General features: G+C 45.3%; 1 protein-coding gene across 1 annotated transcript in view; it reads left to right on the top strand.

The window, feature by feature from the left end:
- The first annotated feature begins 935 nt into the window (after nucleotides 1–935).
- fam20ca (FAM20C golgi associated secretory pathway kinase a) overlaps nucleotides 936–19,329 on the top strand; it is a 40,525-nt gene continuing 22,131 nt past the window's right edge. Inside the window, exons 1-3 of the mRNA XM_035399288.1 lie at nucleotides 936–2,479; nucleotides 7,011–7,189; nucleotides 11,916–11,994. Coding sequence (XP_035255179.1) covers nucleotides 1,923–2,479; nucleotides 7,011–7,189; nucleotides 11,916–11,994 — 815 coding nt within the window. The 5' untranslated portion in view covers nucleotides 936–1,922. The remainder of the gene's footprint in view (nucleotides 2,480–7,010; nucleotides 7,190–11,915; nucleotides 11,995–19,329) is intronic.

Genomic DNA, 19,329 nt, shown 5'->3' with positions numbered 1-19,329 from the left:
CCACCATGTTAAAGAGTTGGCAACAGACAGTGGCTTCCTTTGACTTTCTCCAAATGTAAATCTGCCCAGATGTAGGAAAAAGAGAGTAAAACATGACCCTTCAGGCCATATTTATTTTTCCCCATTTCTCAGGGGTACAGGTTTTATGCTTTTTACACCTGATTATGCATCTTTGTGCATCAGCCTTGGATATAAGAGGTTCCTGAGTGATGCCCCTGCCATAAATACCAGCTTTGTGAACCTCGCAACATAGAGTTTTTGTTGAAACTGGGTCACAGAGCTAGTGATCCATTCCTGTGGTATTTTTTTAAGCCATAGTTTTGAGGTGTTTGTCTACTATCCTGTTAAGTGTCTGCCTGTCCGTGTTGGTGAGCTTAAACTTGCCACGGTTCCTCTTTGCCGATGCAGTGCGTTTGTGCTTGATATATGCTGTCATTGTTTTCGACACTGTTCTCATTGCCACACTGATAATACTGCATTTATTTTGTGGTCAATGCATCTGTAATCTGGTCACAAGCTATTTGGCCTTTTCAGAGCCTTTAGGTGCCACATGTTGCTTTGGAAACTCGAATATCAAAGTGCTGGAGGTCAGACCTCCTACGGTACATAGCTGACACATTCTTATAATTTACATTCAACTTTATATGACTCAAATGAGTAGCTGTCTGTGTGATTGGCATGTAGTTACTTCAAAGTCCTTTTCCATATGTAGTTTCCGTTATTTTGTCCAACACTTGTATTCTGCGTTTGTATTCTGAAGGAAACAGCGCCCTCTGCCATCACTAAAAGGCTCTGCAATGAGAAATGCTTCGTGCACTCGTTTAGAAGGTTTACAGTGTCAGATTGTAGTCTGGCTGTCTTTTTATGTCACTATCGCAGCCCGTGTGTAGATTCAGCCAATCTCGTTCCGGTGACGCTGTCGAGGCAGGATTTAGAAGCGCTGATCGTAATATTTAACACACCCACACAGCAAGAGAACTATTTCCACGAGCCTGCATGCAGAGGTACAGCTACATTAGCAAAAAATATAATAAATGAAAATATATGCACCTGCCAAAACAAATACTCTTGTGCATTGTTAGCGCTTTTATTGTTTTCGGTATAGCAGCAAGGCGTGCTAAGTACCTAGTACGCAACTTGTTTTGTTGGGTGGGAGGGTTTGGTCACCGGCTTTATTCAAACTACTTGGTCAGATTGCTTCCTTATACGCGTTCTTTTATAAGCCCTTTTTCAGTCGCGGGACGCTGCACAGAAGGACAGCTTGCTCTAATACCCCTTCGTCAAACTCTGTAGTGTGGTTTTCGTTGTCACTGGGGACCGTAGCTACATTTGTCTGTCCTATTTTCGCCCTTAAGAGAGATGGATCGGATACATTTATTGTCTATGTTAGGATGAGAATAGCCATTCTCGGTGGTACGGCAGAATGAGCGTCCTTAAGATGGAGCGGCGCTGTCGAGACTTTGCTCACACGCACAACGGACGATTATCTCTCGAACATTTTAACCTTTTCTCTCTTCTTATTCATTTGTATTATTGATTCTAACCGCATACGCGAGAATCTCTACAGAGCATCAATTCGTAAAGTATTTTTCATATCAATTGGATCCAAGCGAAAATGAAGCCGGTTGCTTATAAGGTCGGTTGGTCAGTACTCAGACGAAATTGCTTACCTGGATGGATATGAGGAATCTCATATTTTCCTTAAGACGGAGTCCTTCCCTCTAACGCGGATTTCTTCATATAACAAGGATTATTGGGGGGCGAAACAATTATCTGCTCTAACTCCTTCAAATGGAGACAGCATACTTTACAACTCCTATTACTTTATTGCAACCTGTGCAATAGACGCCGTTTGTGATGTAGTCAGCTTCTTGATAGATTGTTTAATTGTATTTATAACATATGTTAGTAAATCAGGGGCGATGAAAATGATACTGTTCCGTAAATTCCGCGTTTTAATTCTTATGGTGTTTGTGATTGCTTGCACCATGCACATAGTAATAGACTTATTACCAAAACTAGAAAGGCGAGCGACTGGACAGAGCACCGGGAACAGCGGCTGCTCGTGCTCCCACAAGCCGAGCGAGGAGCCACAGAGCCGCGGCAAACAGCAAGGCATGCCGGCGGCAGATTCTGGCTGGCCTAACAAACACACTTTGAGGATCCTGCAAGATTTCAGCAACGAGCCAAGCTCAAATCTCACTTCGCATTCCCTGGAGAAAATCACCGGAGCTAGGGACAAAGGCGAGGCTTTCAAAAGAAGGGAACAGTACGCGCAGAATGGAGAGAGACAGAAGCATCTAATTAAAGACCAGGCCGTCGACAAGAATTTACCTGTAAAGGGGTTCTCTCGGCTGGAAGCTCTCTTTGAACACCCTCTGTACAAGACAGTTCGACCACCGCTCACTGACGAAGACACCTTGTTCAACGTCAACAGTGACATCAGGTTCTACCCGAAAGCGACCGAGAATCAGGAGTGGTAAGAGAAAAGTTTAATTAGTGTGTGTGCGTGTGCATGTGTGTGAGTGCACACCTGACATGAGTGACGAGCAACCCGTGGTCAGAGGCGCTTTAGGATTCGGTAACAACGACTTTAATTTAATTCACGTCAAACTAACGCAGCACGCTTTTTCGCGAAAGTAAAATTTTCAGTGTTGAATCAACTCTTACAAAGTGAATATGGTCCCAAATCGACTCATATGTAGGCTACTCTGTTAGAGTTGAATTAACACTGGACATTTTACTGTGTCCATCTTGTTCTTCACCTGGCATTTAGTCCTACACAGTTTTTACGCACACACTCTCTCTCCCTTCGTATTTTCATTTATTGTATGCAAAACTAACTGCGCCCTTCGGTCTTCAACCCCAGACCTGTTTTCTCGAAAACTTACACCCCTTTAGATTATTTCAAATATCTCACATTCATATGGATATCCGTCAAGATTTTCTTTGTTTTGTTTTTTTTTGTTTTGTTTTTTTTGTTTCTAGGGTTGTTTAATTAGTTGTTTTATTAACATTTAAAATGTTCAGATTGCTTTGGCTTTTACGTATTTCTCCATTCAATGATGAAACACATTTAAAAATTGTATTTTGGTCCAGATGTTATGTTTCCTTATGTCTTGTGCATTCTCAGTTACCGTAGTTAAACAGGCAATGGGTGGTCTTCTGCGTGATTTAGAACAACTCCCAGCCTGGAAATTGATAGCGTTTGTAATTTTACTAGTGTTTCACTGTAATGCAACGGCATGCTTGTGAAGTAGGCCTATAACACTTCAAGATATTCACCCCTTATGAAGCCTCTTGTTTTAGAGAATTTCAGTCGAGTGATTTCTCTTTGGCAAATTAAAAAGTAGGAGGCTGGATTGCTGTCATGGTTACTAATATTTTTTATATGACTCCCATTTTAATTTCTGGTCCTACAAGGCAGTAATATTGCCATGCAACCCAGCAACCCTCATATGTGCGTCACTGGGTAATAGCCATAAATGATGAATGGATGCCGGTCTGCTTGGTTGAAGCAAACATTTAAAAATTTTATAATTAAATCTGTTTGACATTTCCATGAACTGTGTGTTTATTTTTATGAAAGGGGCAAAATATATGGGAGTCAACATATTAGCAGTTGTATGAATGCAGCATGCTGGACTTAGGTACACACCTCATATTAATCTGTAGCTTCAGGCAGGTATGCAGATACAGTGATAAGAGACATAGAGAGAGTGATAGTGTGTGTGTGTGTGCATGTGTGTGTCTGTGTTTAAATTATGTATAAACATTGACCTACCATTACAATGGCCCCCTCTGCGTTACATTATTAATGTGAAAATGAAACCGGTGTTGTGATTGCGGTGTGCCCCATAAGTGTTTGATTGGTTCACACTGATTCACAACTGAAAGCACAGGAAAATAGTGTCAGGGCTTCTGGGTGGCTCACGCTGATTAAAATACCATGTTCCACTGGCTGCAGCCTATAGTATTTTACTGAATACTGACTGTGGCAGTGCTGGCTGTGGCCTGCAGCCCCGCAGGGCAGCGCATGATTGGCTGTAGTGTCACCGGGCGAGGAAGGGATTTCGGTTGGCTGGGTTGTCCCTGTCTCAACACACACTAGCGACCCCTCTGGTCGATCGGGTGGCTGCAGTCTGCCTGTGCCGGTTGTGCATGAAGTGCAGTCCTCTGTCATACACAGTAAAATATCCAGTGTTAATTCAACTCTAGCAGTGTTAATTCAACTCTAACAGTGTTCATTTAACTCACAGCAGATAACATTTTGTCCCAGTCTGGAATCAATTTTTATTTATTAAGAGTTGAATTTACAGTGTTGGAGTTGAATTAACACTGGGTATTTTACTGTGTAGTGACTGCGCGACTCGGCTAGCGGACTCCGAAGTGAAGAGAAGTGGCGGGTGTTAGTGTGCACTTCACAGGGACCTGTCGTGTGCACGTCCTCTCTGTCTCTCTCTCTACCGAATCGCCAAAGTTTTTGCAGCAATGGAACAGGCCTAAAATTCAAATGGACATTCAAAATTTGTAGAACAAGAAAAGAAAATGTTTGAATGATAATGAAGCAGAGGAAAAAATGATAATAAGGCCAGCCAGCAGCTGGAAAACACACCTGTGCAACTGTGCTGAGGTAGAGCACAGGTTCCCCCCCCCCCCCCAGCAGTTCCTCTCTGCTTCGCCTTCTTCCACAACAGCCAGTGTGATTGGACTAAAAACACCCGCCGAGATGGTGCAGTTTGATTCGTTTTCTGGCTTTGCTGTCGAACAGGCCTGCTGGCCAATCAAAATGCCACCATCTTACCGGGCTGATCAAACTCCCACGCCCCCCAGTGGAGCTGTTGTAATTCCAGTTAATCTGTTACCTTTAATTGCTTCCTCCGCCATTCATTATTTTTAAGCGACCTCTGAAAGCAGCACCGCGCCTCAGTCGTTTGGTTCCTCGCCAGCAGCCTGAAGCCCCCTCCTTCGAGAGCCCCCCCCCCCCCCCACCCCACCCCCCCACCCCACCCCCAGCACTTGGTTGGGTGACCTCCTGGGGAAAGGTACCTAGGGCTGCGGCTAGGCCGATGGCAAGAAAACAAATCGAAGATGTACTCACGTTCAAAGATTTGCCGGGTATTAATATATTAGCTTTAGATAAGGAAGAAGGATTATACCGCCAACTCTATTTGAAATGACCTAGAAAAATGTCTTGTTAATAATTTTTCTTATCAGCGTGCTGAAGACCATTGCAGGGCGAGATCTTATATTAATAGATTTTGCTCAGGGCCTCACGCGGTGTTCAGGTACTGCCTTTACTCTCATGTAGTCGGCCAGCAGGGGGCAGTCTGTCCTCTGGACAAATGCAGGGACGCTGTGTTTTCGGTGAGTCCTTCGTTTGGGTGAAACTTTAAAACATGGTCCTGACTCATAGTTATTTGTGGTCTTGTCTCATGGTCATTAGTGGTCCTGTTTTATAGTCATTAGTAGTTCTGTCTCTTTTTCACACTTTTCAGTAGGAAGGGGGAGGGGTTGCCGGGTGTTCCCCAGTGCCCTGGCAGAGTTCCCAAACTGGCTCTGTTGCCCATATAATCCTCCCCATTTAATTGGCCTGGCAAATCCCCCGTTGACCTCGGTAAGACCCCCTTGGGTGGGATGTGTTACATCCAGGAAGCGTTTGTTTTTTCATCTTTGAATCAAGGACTCAAATGTTTGGTTTTTAACTGCTTGTTCCCTGTAATCCAAATCTGTGCTCTAGTTCTAAAACCATAGCTGCTGCAGTCACCTGACTGGCTACATTTAATTCTTTGATTCCGCTATCACATCTAATAGTAAAACAGAGGGGTCTGGAATTTGGATCTTGGGCAGTCCCTTTTTGCCACCACACTTTGCTCTTTCCATCACTCGGATACAAGTGAATCTTAGTCTCATCTGTCCACAAGACCTTTTTTCCAAAGCCATGCAGGCTCTATTAGGTACTTCTTCGCAAACTTCCATCCTGTTTTTGTGGCTAACTAGTCATTTGCATCTTGCAGTGTTGCCTCTGTAGTTTGTGAAGTCTACTGCAGACAGTAGTCACTGACACATCCACGCCTGCCTCCTGAAGAGGGTTTCTGATCTGTCTGACAGGTGTTTGTGGGTTTTTCTTCATTATAGTGAGAATTCCTCAGTCATCAACTGTTGAGATCTTCCTTGGCCTAGCAAGCCTGCTCTCATTACTGAGCTCCCCAGTTCTCTCTTTCATCTTAATGATGTTCCAAATAGTTTATTTCAGTAAGCCTGTTTGCCCTATGTCTCTGACTGTTTTTTTCTTATTTCTCAGCCTTATAATGGCTACCTTGACTTTCATTTGCATATTGACAAACATCAATTATAACACCAATAACTAGTATAAAATTAAAAAAAAAAACTAGAATCAAAACTAGATACTGAAAGCTCTCTTATACCTGCACTATAGAAGCAATTGAACACACTTGACTAATCAGAAACACCCGTGAAGCCATTTATTCCAAACATTATGGTGCCTTGAAATGGGGTTTTTATGTATAAAAAGTGCTATAATTACTACACAGTGAAACCAAAATGTATAAAAGTACACTTAAATAAAAGCTAACAATGTGCACTCTAACCACATTTTTTTTGTGATTACAAATCTCAAACTGTGGGGCACAGAGCCAGATCAAGAACAAATATGTGTTGCGTTGTGATGAAATGTCTCATTGTCAAAGTCGGTTGCCTGAATCCCAGCTGTGATAACTAGTGATGGGAGAGTGAGCTATAATGAGCTGTGACTGACTTGCTTGAGCCACCGAAAGGATTTTGCTCCCCATAGCAAAACACTATGATTGGCTGAAATCAGTGAGTTGCTGATATCATAAATCAGCTCTGCCCATTTGATTTAACGAAACAAATGATGGCCCAGTGCTCAGCTATTAGGTTGGGTGTGATGGTTATTATGAGTGCTTCACAGGGAGTACCACTAATGCTGCTGTGCTAATTTTCCGCCCCCCTTCTTGTTAAACCCCCAGGCCCAGAGAGGGCGTGGAGGAGGAAGAGTACCTGCCCACAGGTGAGGGCGGGGCGGAGTCGTACCCTAACTGGCTGCGCTTCCACGTGGGGATCAACCGGTACGAGCTGTACGCCCGGCAGGACCCCGTCACCGACGATCTCCTCCGGGACCTGGTCAGCCAGAGGATCAGCAGCGTCGGTGAGCCTGTGGGACGGGGGACCCAATGGCACAGGACACGAGCAGTGCAGAATAACCACAACAATCTGCATTTACAAAGCAACGTTCCTGCCGATCGCACGAAGTGCCTTCCAAACAAACACAGATACAGAATAAACAAAGCAATGAAACAGCTGTAAAAGAACATAAAACTAAAAGTGATAAAATGAGAAATAAAAGACAAGTACTAAACTGAACAAAAACTGAAAAGATAATGGGTGTGTTTGACAGTAACGGTTAACTGTGCATAGTACAATGTCTGTCTTTGTACTATGTATACTATTTAAACATTTAGAATCACACTCAGAAGTTATATTTTAAATGTGTGTCCAAAAATATACAAATATCATATTTGTAATGTTATGTTTCAGTTTTGTAATTATCAGTTTTAGTATAGATAAACATAACACTTGGAATACAAAAGTGGTAGAGCCCAGTCTTTTTTATGACATGTGCACTAGACTGGGAGATGTATTTATATATGCATTTTTGTTACTTGCATCATATTTTACAGTATAGGCATAGTCATGGAAAAATAACTGCAGAGTGTGCAATATTTGATCAGAGGGACAGGATATAAATTTTTTCTCGGTTCGAAGCAGGCTATAAATCTTCTTTATGTTGAAGGACTACAATCCAGCGCGACGGCGTGTTTGCGCTAGAATAACTTGTCATCCCAAAGCAATTTATTCAAGTGGTTTGGTGTGGTTCCGAGTCTGTTGGAGGCCAGATAGGTCGCTGGAGTGTCTATTTAATCCCACAGGCTGGCCTGCTGGCCCAGCTGATCTGTCACAGAGCTCAGCACACAGGTAGACACACTTTTATCTCACCGACTGACTGCTTTTTCAAATTGATTTATCAAGTCGTTTGATTTGTTGACTGTTTGATTGACGAAGCAAATTGTTGATTGGTAAATTATCGAATTAATTAATTGAACTGGTTTATTGACTGATGGGACACGTATTGGCTGATTATGAATTTTTAAAAATTGGTTGAATGGTTTATTGATTAAATGATTTATTGATTGATTGACTGACTGGCTGACTGATTGGAAGATGCCCCTTCCCAGGGCCAGATAGAGTGGATTATAAAATATGAGTGCAGTGTACTGTACCGCTGAAAATATATCAGTAGCCACGCATTAAAATTGCCGCCTAATGTTATGTATAGTGTTGTGCAGCATTTGGATCACTAGGGAGAGGTGGGTGTGTTACTATAGGAGTACAGTGTGCCAGTGTAGCAAGGCAACGGTCTCTCTGTTTCTTCCAGTCAACACATGATCCAACTGTGTGGGTTGGGTGTTTTCATTCACTGGTCTCTCTCTCTCTCCCTGCCTCCCTCTCCCTCCCCCTCTCTCTCTCTCTCTCTCTCTCCCTCCCCCCCCCTCTCTCTCTCTCTCTCTCTCTCTCTCTCTGAATCATAGGAAAGGCATACTGCTGTTCATAGTAACATAGGGAACATTTTAACCCTTGAAACTTCATTAGCCTTGGTTTGCTTTTTGCACTACGAAGTGGGTAGGGTATCTTCCTGAACTGCATGAGTAAAAATGAGTATATAATATCAGGAGATAATAATAATAATAATAATAATAATAATACATAAAGAAACAGAGTAACATCAGCTGTTTGCGTCTGTAGCAGCAAAAGCTATCAGAGAGTGGAGAAATGATCAAAGACCCTCATTAGAGAGTGAATGTGCTCGGGCGCAGGATATTCATTCATAAACAGGAAGGGGCGTGGCTTTGCCTTTGAAAGAGCCCTCCTCGGCTGACGGACATGGAGCTCTGGGCGTAGCGTATCGCCGTCGCGCGCCCCTGTCCCAGCCCAGAGAACATGATGGATCAGCGCTGCTGAGGTCAGGTCTCGCAAGTCCCCTTTAAATCTCCGGAACACTCCGAGCTGCCCAGAGAAGATGAACTGCTTCAATCGAGAGGCTCGTCTGCTGAAACCGGATGAAGGACCTGGTTTTAATGAGAACCTCCAGGCACTGTTGCCTAGCAGTGCCAGGGTTTTAGTGGCCCTGTAGGCACCTCAGCCTTCCAGGACCGTGGTTCTTAGTAGACCTGCAGGACCAGGGTTGATTAATTTTCCAATACGTTCTACTGTGTACCATAACACAGCTCACAGCCAGTATGGAGGCCTCAGCTGGGCGATGTTGGGCAGGCATTTTCACCAGAACATTCACCACATCAGTCTCAGCCTCAGTACAGGCCAAAGCTCGGGATGTATTTAGCCACATAAGCGGGAGTATGATTGGATGGCAAGATGGAGGATGGGAGGGGGTGAGACCATCCAGGCCGGGCATAAGGTTAGATCGGCAGTCATGAAGATCACCGGGAAAAGTCTTGCTGCACACTGCTCTCATTTCCACAGGGCAGACGCCCTCATCTCAAGAATGTGTTTCCATTTTTAAGAAAAGGTGTTTAAAAAATTTTTTTGGAGCCAGTACGAGGTGGATTCAGCACGTCGATTTAATTCACGACAATGAGCAAATAGCTCTACTTACAATTTATTGCTTCTGCGCAATTTCTTTTTTTCAGGAAGCCTTTTTCATAAGTGCCGAATGCAAGCTGCAGTACCGTAACTACAGCTGTTCCCTACCGACTCTGGATGACTTCCAGCAGAAGCCGTTCCACTTCCCAATCTGACACAATCTCACGCATTAACGGGGGAAAATGACAAAGATAAATATTTAAAATCGGTTGCTAGGTAACAATTTTGTTGGCGAGCAAGCAGTGTTGACCTTTTCTCTCATACACTGAGAAAACCGCTTCAATAGATAAAGCTAGAATTTTACTCCAATTTGCTACACTATTTTTGGCTGGACCGCAACAGTGGGGCCAGCCCTACAAACGCGAATGTCTGTGACTGAGTGACTGAGTGATGAAGTTACACCATTGGTCGGCCAAGTTATGAAGTTACACCATTGGTTGGCTGGATCACGTGTGTTAGGTCCAGCCATATACTAGGTTTTAACCTGGTCTTGTTTTAGGTTTTCTCAGTTGATTCATTGAAATTAACCCTAAAATTTTCAACTGATAAAACCTAAATAATATCGGTGTTACAAATTGAAGTTAAATTTTAGGGTTATCCAGGGAAGAATTTATTTCAGTGTACCCTTTAACTGAGTAAATACAGGCATCAAGCGCCATTGCATTTGTTTTTACTGTCCTGCCAAATTTCAATTAATTTTCTGTGGTGTCTGTGTTTGTGTGTGGAGCTGCCCTCAACGTGTCTGCCACAGAGCTATTGCTAAATGAAACTGACAGGTTTCAGGGAATCCTTTTTAATTATTTTCTATCGAGTGCAATAAATAAAGGAAGAGAGATTTACTGCAGAATGATCGGTCTCCAGGATAAACATCCGACCAATGAGAATTTAAGTGGACTGTCCTTGGAACAGCCCGTAACTTGACTGGTGACGTAAGGTCATTTTTACATCGTGGGAGATGCGCCAGGCATGTTTCTGGCTTCACTCGCATCCACGGCTTTGATTAACGGGTATTGTAAACAGATTAGTGCATTTTTTATTCATTTTCGCAACCCCTTTTGGTTATCTGTGGTTTTCTTTCCTCAGAGTCTTAGTCCTGAACCTGTCTCACTACCGCAACACCCTGTAGCATCGCCCTAGGCGAGGCACAGTGTGTTGGCACAGTCAGCGTTCCTCCCTCCCAGACTGTGGGAGCGTGCTACAGCCGCTGACCCACACTTGCCACTGGCTTTGATCAGTCTGGCAGAAATTAAGATTCGCTTTGGCAAAAAATGAAAGCATTCGCAAATTTTTTGTTTTTATTTCTCCCGGTTTTAGCTTTACGGGTGCGCTTTAATGATCCGTCTGGTAATGTGCCTCAGTATCGCGGAACCTCCCCTGGGATGTTTCCACTTTAGCGGAGGAATTTGGCGTGTTTCTTTCTCTGGAGAAAGTGAGCGCTCTGGCCTCGTTCCGGAACAGTCTTCCGAGTTCTGGGCTCGTCTTGTTTGAATATTCTGTACAACTCCTCATGTGTTCAGCGAGGAGGAAAAAATATTTAGTTCTGGAAAAAGGCCGATTTGTTTTGTTTATTAAGCGGCTGTCTCCTGGAACACGGCGTAGACGGGGCTGCTTATTTACCCAAACACGTTGTCCTTTGACTCCTGCTCCCTTCTACCAAACTCGGGGAACTGCTGCGTTTATTACTGGTGTGTAATTGGCTGTAAATAGGGAGCTGTTTAAATGCCATGGTGCTCATGTACTGTAAATAAAATATCAGGTAAACTCTCTCCTGCAATAAAACGGATTGAATTGATTATTTGTGGGGAGCAGTTATATTTTATTGTTTGAGAGGCTTAGCATGGGATAGTTTTACAATTCAAAACACACAGTACCGCGCCCATTGTAAGACGTTTTTCTTGGACGGCATGTAAGCGCTGTGTGTGTGTGTGTGTGTGTGGGCCGTCCAAAAATAGAGCTCGGTACTGCTCTGTTTCAGCCATCTTGGGCAGCCTTTTAACCTGGAGTGGGTGCTGCATTTAATATCCCCTAATAACCTGGAAGTCTATGACAAATATGGACATTGCCATTGTGTAGTTACAAGGTCTAAGACATCCCTGACATTTATAAATGGTCCGCTCTTTGTTTTATGTTTAACTGCGGTCTCAAATAAAGAATTAAAATGTTTGTGTCTGCGTGGCTGTTCACACGTCTGAGTGCTTGTACGTATCTCCTTGCAGCCATGAAATCCGGTGGCACCCAGCTGAAGCTCATCATGACGTTCCAGAACTACGGACAGGCCCTGTTCAAGCCCATGAAGTAAGTAACACGCAGATACTCACATGCGCACTTATACCGCACTCTGCGTAAGAGTGTCAGTTACTGCGCACTAACATTACGCACTGCATAAGAGCGTACTCATCTGCTCACTTTCACATCACGCTGCTTAAGGTGGTCAAATACTGCACATTTACACTACACACTATATAAGCATGTTCCCATCTGCACACTGACACAACACACTACATGAGTGTGTCAATGACCTGAACAGTAAGATTATACGCTGAGCAAGTGTCTAATGCTGCATATGCACAGGACTCACTGTGTCAAAGACCTGCAGTACAACACTACTGGCTTACACTGCACGCTGCATAAGTGCATCTGCGAGGCTGGTGTGCACTGAGCATTCTGGCACAAAATGGCTGCCATGCATTACCCCAGTTGGTGATACCACAGACTCTTTAGACTCACCAGATGCCTGGATATATAGCACGATCTCAAAGTGCTTCACAAAGAATGAGGGAGAACTCACCTCAAACAACCACCGCCATTATTATTATTATTATTATTATTATTATTATTATTGGTGTTGCTGTTGTTATTATTATTATTAATAATAATAATAATAATAATAATAATAATAATAATAATAATAATGGAAGATGTTTGGGTCTTGGCAGTTGCACTTTTATTGACGACATAGCTTTCCTAGTCTCGGCATGAATGGACCAAAGAGTTCCCAAAGTTCCACAGCTCAGCTACTTTCTGTGGGGAAAAGTAGTGTGGGGGAAGTCTGTGGGAGAAAACTGAAGCGTACACACAGATGAATCATGGCTTTAGTGGTGATAATGAATACTACCCTCTCTAAGGTCCCCCGCGGGACTCCTCTGAGTCCTGCAGAGCTTTAACGAGTCTATCCCACAGCGGGCTGGCTGCGAAACCAAATGGTTTCGCACGAGGGTTGCAGGCAGCGATTGCCAAATCTGCGCCAAGGCGATTGCGTGCCTGACAATGCGTCGGCTCGCTGTTTGGATCCAAATTCGAGAAGTGCCGTGGTTATTTTTGGTCGTAACTTCGCTAATGACCAGCTTGCCGGTGTATTTTGATTAATGAGCACGAGCAGGAGTGCTAATTAGGAAGAGCTGGCACTGGCTCTGGAGGAGAAGATTTCTCACCGCTGCAGTCCCAGCTGTGAACGGCTACGTTTCAAAACCGCGAGTGTGCTCCCACTGGAACAAAGGAAGAAAGAAAAAAACTGAAACAAGCATATCTGACGTAATTCAGTAATCAAACTATTAGCCTGAATCCCCACGTCTGCTGTTACTCTGCAGATACACGGACTGTAGCTTTCAGACATTGGTCTCTGCAGCCGCAGGGTGAACCACAGGAAATGCTTTCGTTTGGCCATCAATCAACCAGTGATGTTGTGATGTTGCCAACAGCCATTTCTTTGTTTGTTTGTATTTTTCTTGTTTTTAGTTTCAGATTACTGATTTGTGAAGATTTTTTATTCTAAAGGAAAACCTACACACACATATACACACACACACACACCCACATGCACATACACACAAACAAACACAGCCTCCAGCAAAGGTTAAAGATAGGAAATGGACTTGTTTACTGTCTGTGAAATGTTTTTTTAAAAACTAAATTGCACATTAACCAGAACAGTCACACTTTATTTTTAAGGAACTATTTATAATGTTAGTTAATAAGCATTGCATAACCTATTATACGTTTTAAACAGAAGTTAGCAATCAGACATTATTCAGTACTGTTGGAAATGCATTGCCTCCAGCATCTGTTCCCTGCTGTGTTTTAATGCCTTATTACACATTAACTTTAATGAGTAGTAACATATTTATTAAACGTATATAAACTATGACCGCAAACACCAGGTCTGGGCCTGGGTAGCTCACAGGATCAGAGGGTGCATCCCTGCATGGGGGAGAGACTCCAGCCAGTGTGCTGGGGGGTTACACAGGCCATTGTTCATTTAGGGCTTTAATTACATCCCCGAGCGAGGTGGGCAGGATTGGGGAAGTGACCCTGGGGGGGGGGGCTCATGTGGGCGGGGCCACAGTTCCTGCTGCCCTGATTGGAGGACGTGTTCTCGTGTAAGCCATACCTTCCTTCATGATCTAGTTCTGCTGATGGGGTACCAAGGGGTGGTGTCCCCTGCAGACGTGGATTGTGTATGCGTGTATGTGTGTGTATATGTGTGGGTGGGTGTGTGTGGGTGGGTGTGTGTGTGTTAGTGCGCACGTGTGTGTGAGCATGTGTGTGTGCGCACGTGTGTACGCGCATGTGTGTTTGTGCGTGTGGTGTGCATGTGTGTATGTGTGTGTGTGCATGCATGTGTGCGTGTTTGGTGTGTGTGCGTGTATGGGTATGTGTTCGGTGTGTGTGCATGCCTGATTGTGTGTGTGTGTGTGTGTGTGTTTGCGTGTTTGCGTGTGGATAAAACACGCAGTCGTTCACATAACAGGACTGAACTGAGAGCGCGCTCGGTGTGTAGGCTGCGGAGTGTGTTCAGTACATTCTGCTCCCTGCTTCCTGTTGCCCCGGTGATCGCGATCGGGCCAGCGCAGAATCAAAATTCCACAGACCTGCTCCACCGCATTCCGATCCCGGTGAGGAAGAGTGTGAAACGCTGCCAAGCCGGCTTTGGCGAAGCCAGGGCTGGGACTGCAGAGGCTGCGCTCACTGAGGCCAGCAGCTGCTCCCCCCACCTCCACAGCTGCACGGCTTACCGGGAGGAACGGCAATAAACACGGCCTCACATAACCCTCCAAAGCCAACAGCAACTATAGCAGCAGAACGCTGCTATAGCGCCCTGAATAGCTGCCCTTTTAAAGGGGAACTGCACTCTAAAGTCCATTTCTGAATGCTTTTTCTCCGGCCCGCTTTCTCCCGAATTTCTGGAAGGTGCAGTCACAGTATTTGTCTGCGCTCACTGCCAGACAGGCCAGGCTGACCACAGAGACGAGCGTGTTCTGTCCTCCCAAGCACGTGATGTGAGCTGCAGCTAACCGCGCCGTGACAGCAGGTCGGGTTCACACAGACCTGAGCCGCAGGATGACGCTTTTCGGGCAAGTTTAAGGGGCAGATTTACGGGCGCCTGATCGACTGGCGGGGGGTTAGCTGGTACTCGATGGGTCGCCGTCATCCCGGCTGACCAGAACACTCCTCTCGTTGGGTGATGCCAGAGTCAGTTATGCGTTGCCTTGCTGGGCTGTTGCCACTGGGGAGGTTTGTTTGATCTTAAATTCATCCATGTACAAGTAACACGTTTCACGCCTTTGGGCAGCTACAACCCAATGTTGCCGCGATACATAGCTCAGTCACGGAGATGTGTTTCAGACGCTGGCCTTTTAAAGATAATCCAGGGGAGAAAATGGGATGGGGGTTCAGGTTGGCCCTGGCTGTGTGAGGACAGAAGCGGGGAATGTGAGGAGTTCAGAAGCAGAACAGTGCTTTGTTGTTTTTTGTGGGTGATGGTGGCAGTGAGCCGGGCCTTGGCCTGTCTGAGGACCCCAGCACATCTGCTACACATCCCTCTGCTTTTAACCACTACACACACACACACACATCCCTCTGCTTTTAACCACTACACACACACACACACACACACCCACACACACACACATGCCACATACAAACACCACACACACACACACACACAAACACACACACACCCACACACACACGCCACATACAAACACCACACACACACACACACACACACATGCCACATACACACACAAACCCACATACACCCACACACACACACATGCCACATACAAACACCACACACACACACACACACACACATACCACACACACATACACACACACACACACGCCACACGCACACACAAACACACACATGCCACATACAAACACCACACACACACGCACACACATGCCACATGCACACACACACCACATGCACTCATGGTATAGTCTGGAAGGGCTTGAAAAGTCAGTATAAATAGTGTTGGGTTTCCAGCATATGCTTCAGCGTGAATGATGAATGTCTCTCCTTTTCCATTCTCCCTCCCTTTCTTGTGTGTGTGTGTGTGTGTGTGTGTGTGTGTGTACACGTGTGATACCTGGACTGGTATTTAGAAGATTATAGCAGAGTGCAAATTGACTGAATGATGGAATGATTTAGCAGGCAGTTTTTAGCAGATTTTTATGCTAATTTCACATTTGAGGTAAATGAATGCCATTTTTCCTGAATGACTTAACAGTGACAGCCAGAAAGCACCACTTTGTGGCCAAAACAGAACAAATTAATGGATGCTGCCGCTCCAGCCAAACCCATTATCAATGGTCTTTAACAGCCCAGCTGCATTAAAATAGCACTGTTATAGCGCCACAAACAGCAAAGAGCTTCATCTCTTTAAAAAGCCGGCTGTGGTGCTGTTGGTAATGCTTTAAAGATAAAGTTGGATCATCCCTGAGCTCCACATCCCTGAGGGGGCGGGGGATGGGAGCCGAGGGGGCAGGGCTTATCGCGGGCTCTTTGTCTTCTAGTGCAGATAAAGAATCCTGCTTATTTTCCGCTGCAGTTTAAGAGCAAAGCGCAGTGTAATGAACGGATGGAGAGAGTGTTAGAAGAGAAGAACAAAGAGATGGAGGAAGGGATTAATGTGCAGCAGATGCGTGAGAGAGAGTGTGTGTGTGTGTGCGTGTTTGTGAGTGTGCGTCCAAGCTTGTTCCAAGCATGCATATTTGTGTGTGTGTGTGTGTGTGTGTGTGCGCGAGTCTGAGAGTGTGTGTGCTTCAGCCTCTGGTCTTGAACTCATAATCACGTCAAGTTTGCGCTCCTTCACACTTCTGCAGGTGTTCAGGCACAGGCTGAGGAGGCTGTGCTTTTCAAATACATTTTCCAAACGTCTTAATCTTTGCCAGTGTTTCAGGAATGCACAGGTGTGAATGTCTGAAGCTGTTGAAATGCGAATCGTTTTCACTTTTTAAATTCTAAGCGGAACAATTAAGTGAGGAGCGCTAACTGGAACTGAATTGAGAGCTCGCAGGGCCAGTGGGTTTGGCACCGCTGGTACAGGCTGCACTAACAGGCTCTGCGTTTTCACCTGGAGAAAAAAACGACTTGCAGTTAACGCTCATCGGCTCACATAAAAATCTCAAGTCAAAGTGAGGAAGTATTTTCAAGGGCTCCTGGCCTTCCATTTAATTTCCTAATGTTTCTGTGTCTGGCATTTGGTTGTACTTCCCTGTAAAAATTTAATTTGGCTTTAAAAAGATGCTTAGGAAGACCCTGTGGCACAGTGAAACTCAGGGAATGTGCTTAGCTGGACGTGTGTATATAGGCCATATTCGAATCAGTGCACTTGCCTACTATTGAGTGTACAAGTTGAGTACACTGGATGATAAAGTCGTTAAGTGGGTGAAAATTTTCTCTAAATGTAGTGTACTTAAAATCCCAGTATGACATGCTCATTTCCAGGGTTTCGCTGAGTATATTTGGTAGCACACATTTCGGGAAGTAAACGACAATTTTGGTTCCATAAATATGACGCACAGCTTCACTTCACATTTTTTTTTCAACAAGAAGGAAACGTGGGCATGGTCACAAGGGTGGAACATCTTATGACAATTCCACAGTACGCTTGGAAAATAGTAGGAAGGTATTTTTTGCATACTGCCTATTGCGTACTAAGAACAGCACGCAGTATGCGTAGTAGGCTGTACATATTTTAAGGACACAGTTAGCAGGCTGATTTGGACACGGCCCTGGGCTAGATAGGGATTTTGGCTGAGGATCTCTCTGGGAACTATTTTTGGACTTCCACAGAAAGATACACTTATTGGATCAGGTCAGTGGCGTGTAAATATCTGCACCACCCATTTAACTGCTAATTAGCATCAAGTGTCAAGTACTTGCTCAGCTCTTGATTGTTAAATTGAAGCAGTCGTTTAACAGACGAGATCACCTCATCTGGAGTACGAAGGCTGATCAAGGAGTAACCTGCAGGACCCTGAGCCTCGATGCCTGGAGCTGAACCGTGCCGGCCTACGCCCGGGCAGCTGGAGACAGCGACGCACTGCCCTTTGACTTCCACAGAAAGCCTCAAAGAGACAACCACACAGCCTTTTATGAAGAAATAGCGCTGCACAGAGCCTTCCTTCAGGATGCAGCCGCTGGAGCTAGCGAGCTCTTCTGGGTTGGAGTTTGGCCCCTGTGGCAGAGTGTGGGGCAGACCCGCAGTGTTGCATTTCGAGCCTCGCCACACCGGCAGTTCAGAAAGGGCGTTCTTCGTAATGGCCCACGACGGCAGGCTTTTTTTTTTCCCCCCTCCCCAGGTGGAGAGGTGATGTCATTAGCGGAGTCATCATCCTCTGGGTTTCTCATCATCCTTCACAATCCCTGCACCACCCCCCCCCCCCCAGTCCCAGCTCACTCTTCTCCTAGAGCAACCAGCAGCATAAGCCTTTCTGTCGTTTTCCAGAACTTTCTTTTTCCCATCATTCCTTTACTTTGGAACCACTGACTAGGCAGGTTGTTTTTGTTCTCTTCCTGTGCAACACTTTTTTTTTTATTCTCCCCCCAGGAACTGACTCAAAGTGTATGAAATTTCAAAAAGAAGAACGTTCGATTTCAAACCCAGCCCCCTCATCCTCACCTCCCTGTCCGGCTCGCTGTAGTCAGGTGACTGTTTGCTATCCTCAGACTCAGCCCGCAGTTGCAAAGCAGGTTTCAGCGAACGCGTTCGCGCCAGCGCTGTGTTTACCGGAGAGACGCGTTCGCGTTCCGAGGTCAGTGCCCGAACGCGGCATCGCGGCGACTCGGCTGAGCTAATGTCAGTAATTAGCGATCCCTGCTTTAGCAATTATTCCCGATACCCAGGTGGAAAAACTGCCTACGCGGCGCGTGCGAGTCGGATCCTGACAGCGGTTGCTCTGCCGTCGGAGGCGTGCGGTGTCCGGGCGCTGTAATTTCCCCGTCCGTTTACGCGGTTTGACCCGCAGCCGACGGAACTAGTCTGAGAGTGTTTCGCGGCGTCTGCATCCCGAGCGGTGTGAAAACATGGCTCAGCGGTTGAGGTTTTTTTTCTTTTTTTTTCGTTTAACCACCGTGGCCAAGAGCCGCGTCCCCGCCAGTTGGCTCCTCGCCGCGAGGCTGTCTTTCAGTGGAGCCCGTTCCCGCCTCGCGGCTGAGATTATCAGAACCCGCGTCCAAATTCACACTTTCACACACTAATATGGCTTAATCAGCAGTTTCTCCCTGTCATACGTAAATCAGTTTTTTTTTTTTTTTTTTAAACGAATACAGTGGGTGTTTGTTTCACACGCGTCACTCGGAGATTTCCCCGCGCAGGCAGGCCCCCTGGTCGAGCAAAC

The sequence above is a fragment of the Anguilla anguilla genome, chromosome 17 (genome assembly GCF_013347855.1).
Source record: "Anguilla anguilla isolate fAngAng1 chromosome 17, fAngAng1.pri, whole genome shotgun sequence".
Classification (NCBI taxonomy): Eukaryota; Metazoa; Chordata; class Actinopteri; order Anguilliformes; family Anguillidae; genus Anguilla; species Anguilla anguilla.
Note: the sequence above shows the minus strand (reverse complement) of the source record. Positions and strands in the feature narration are given on the sequence as shown.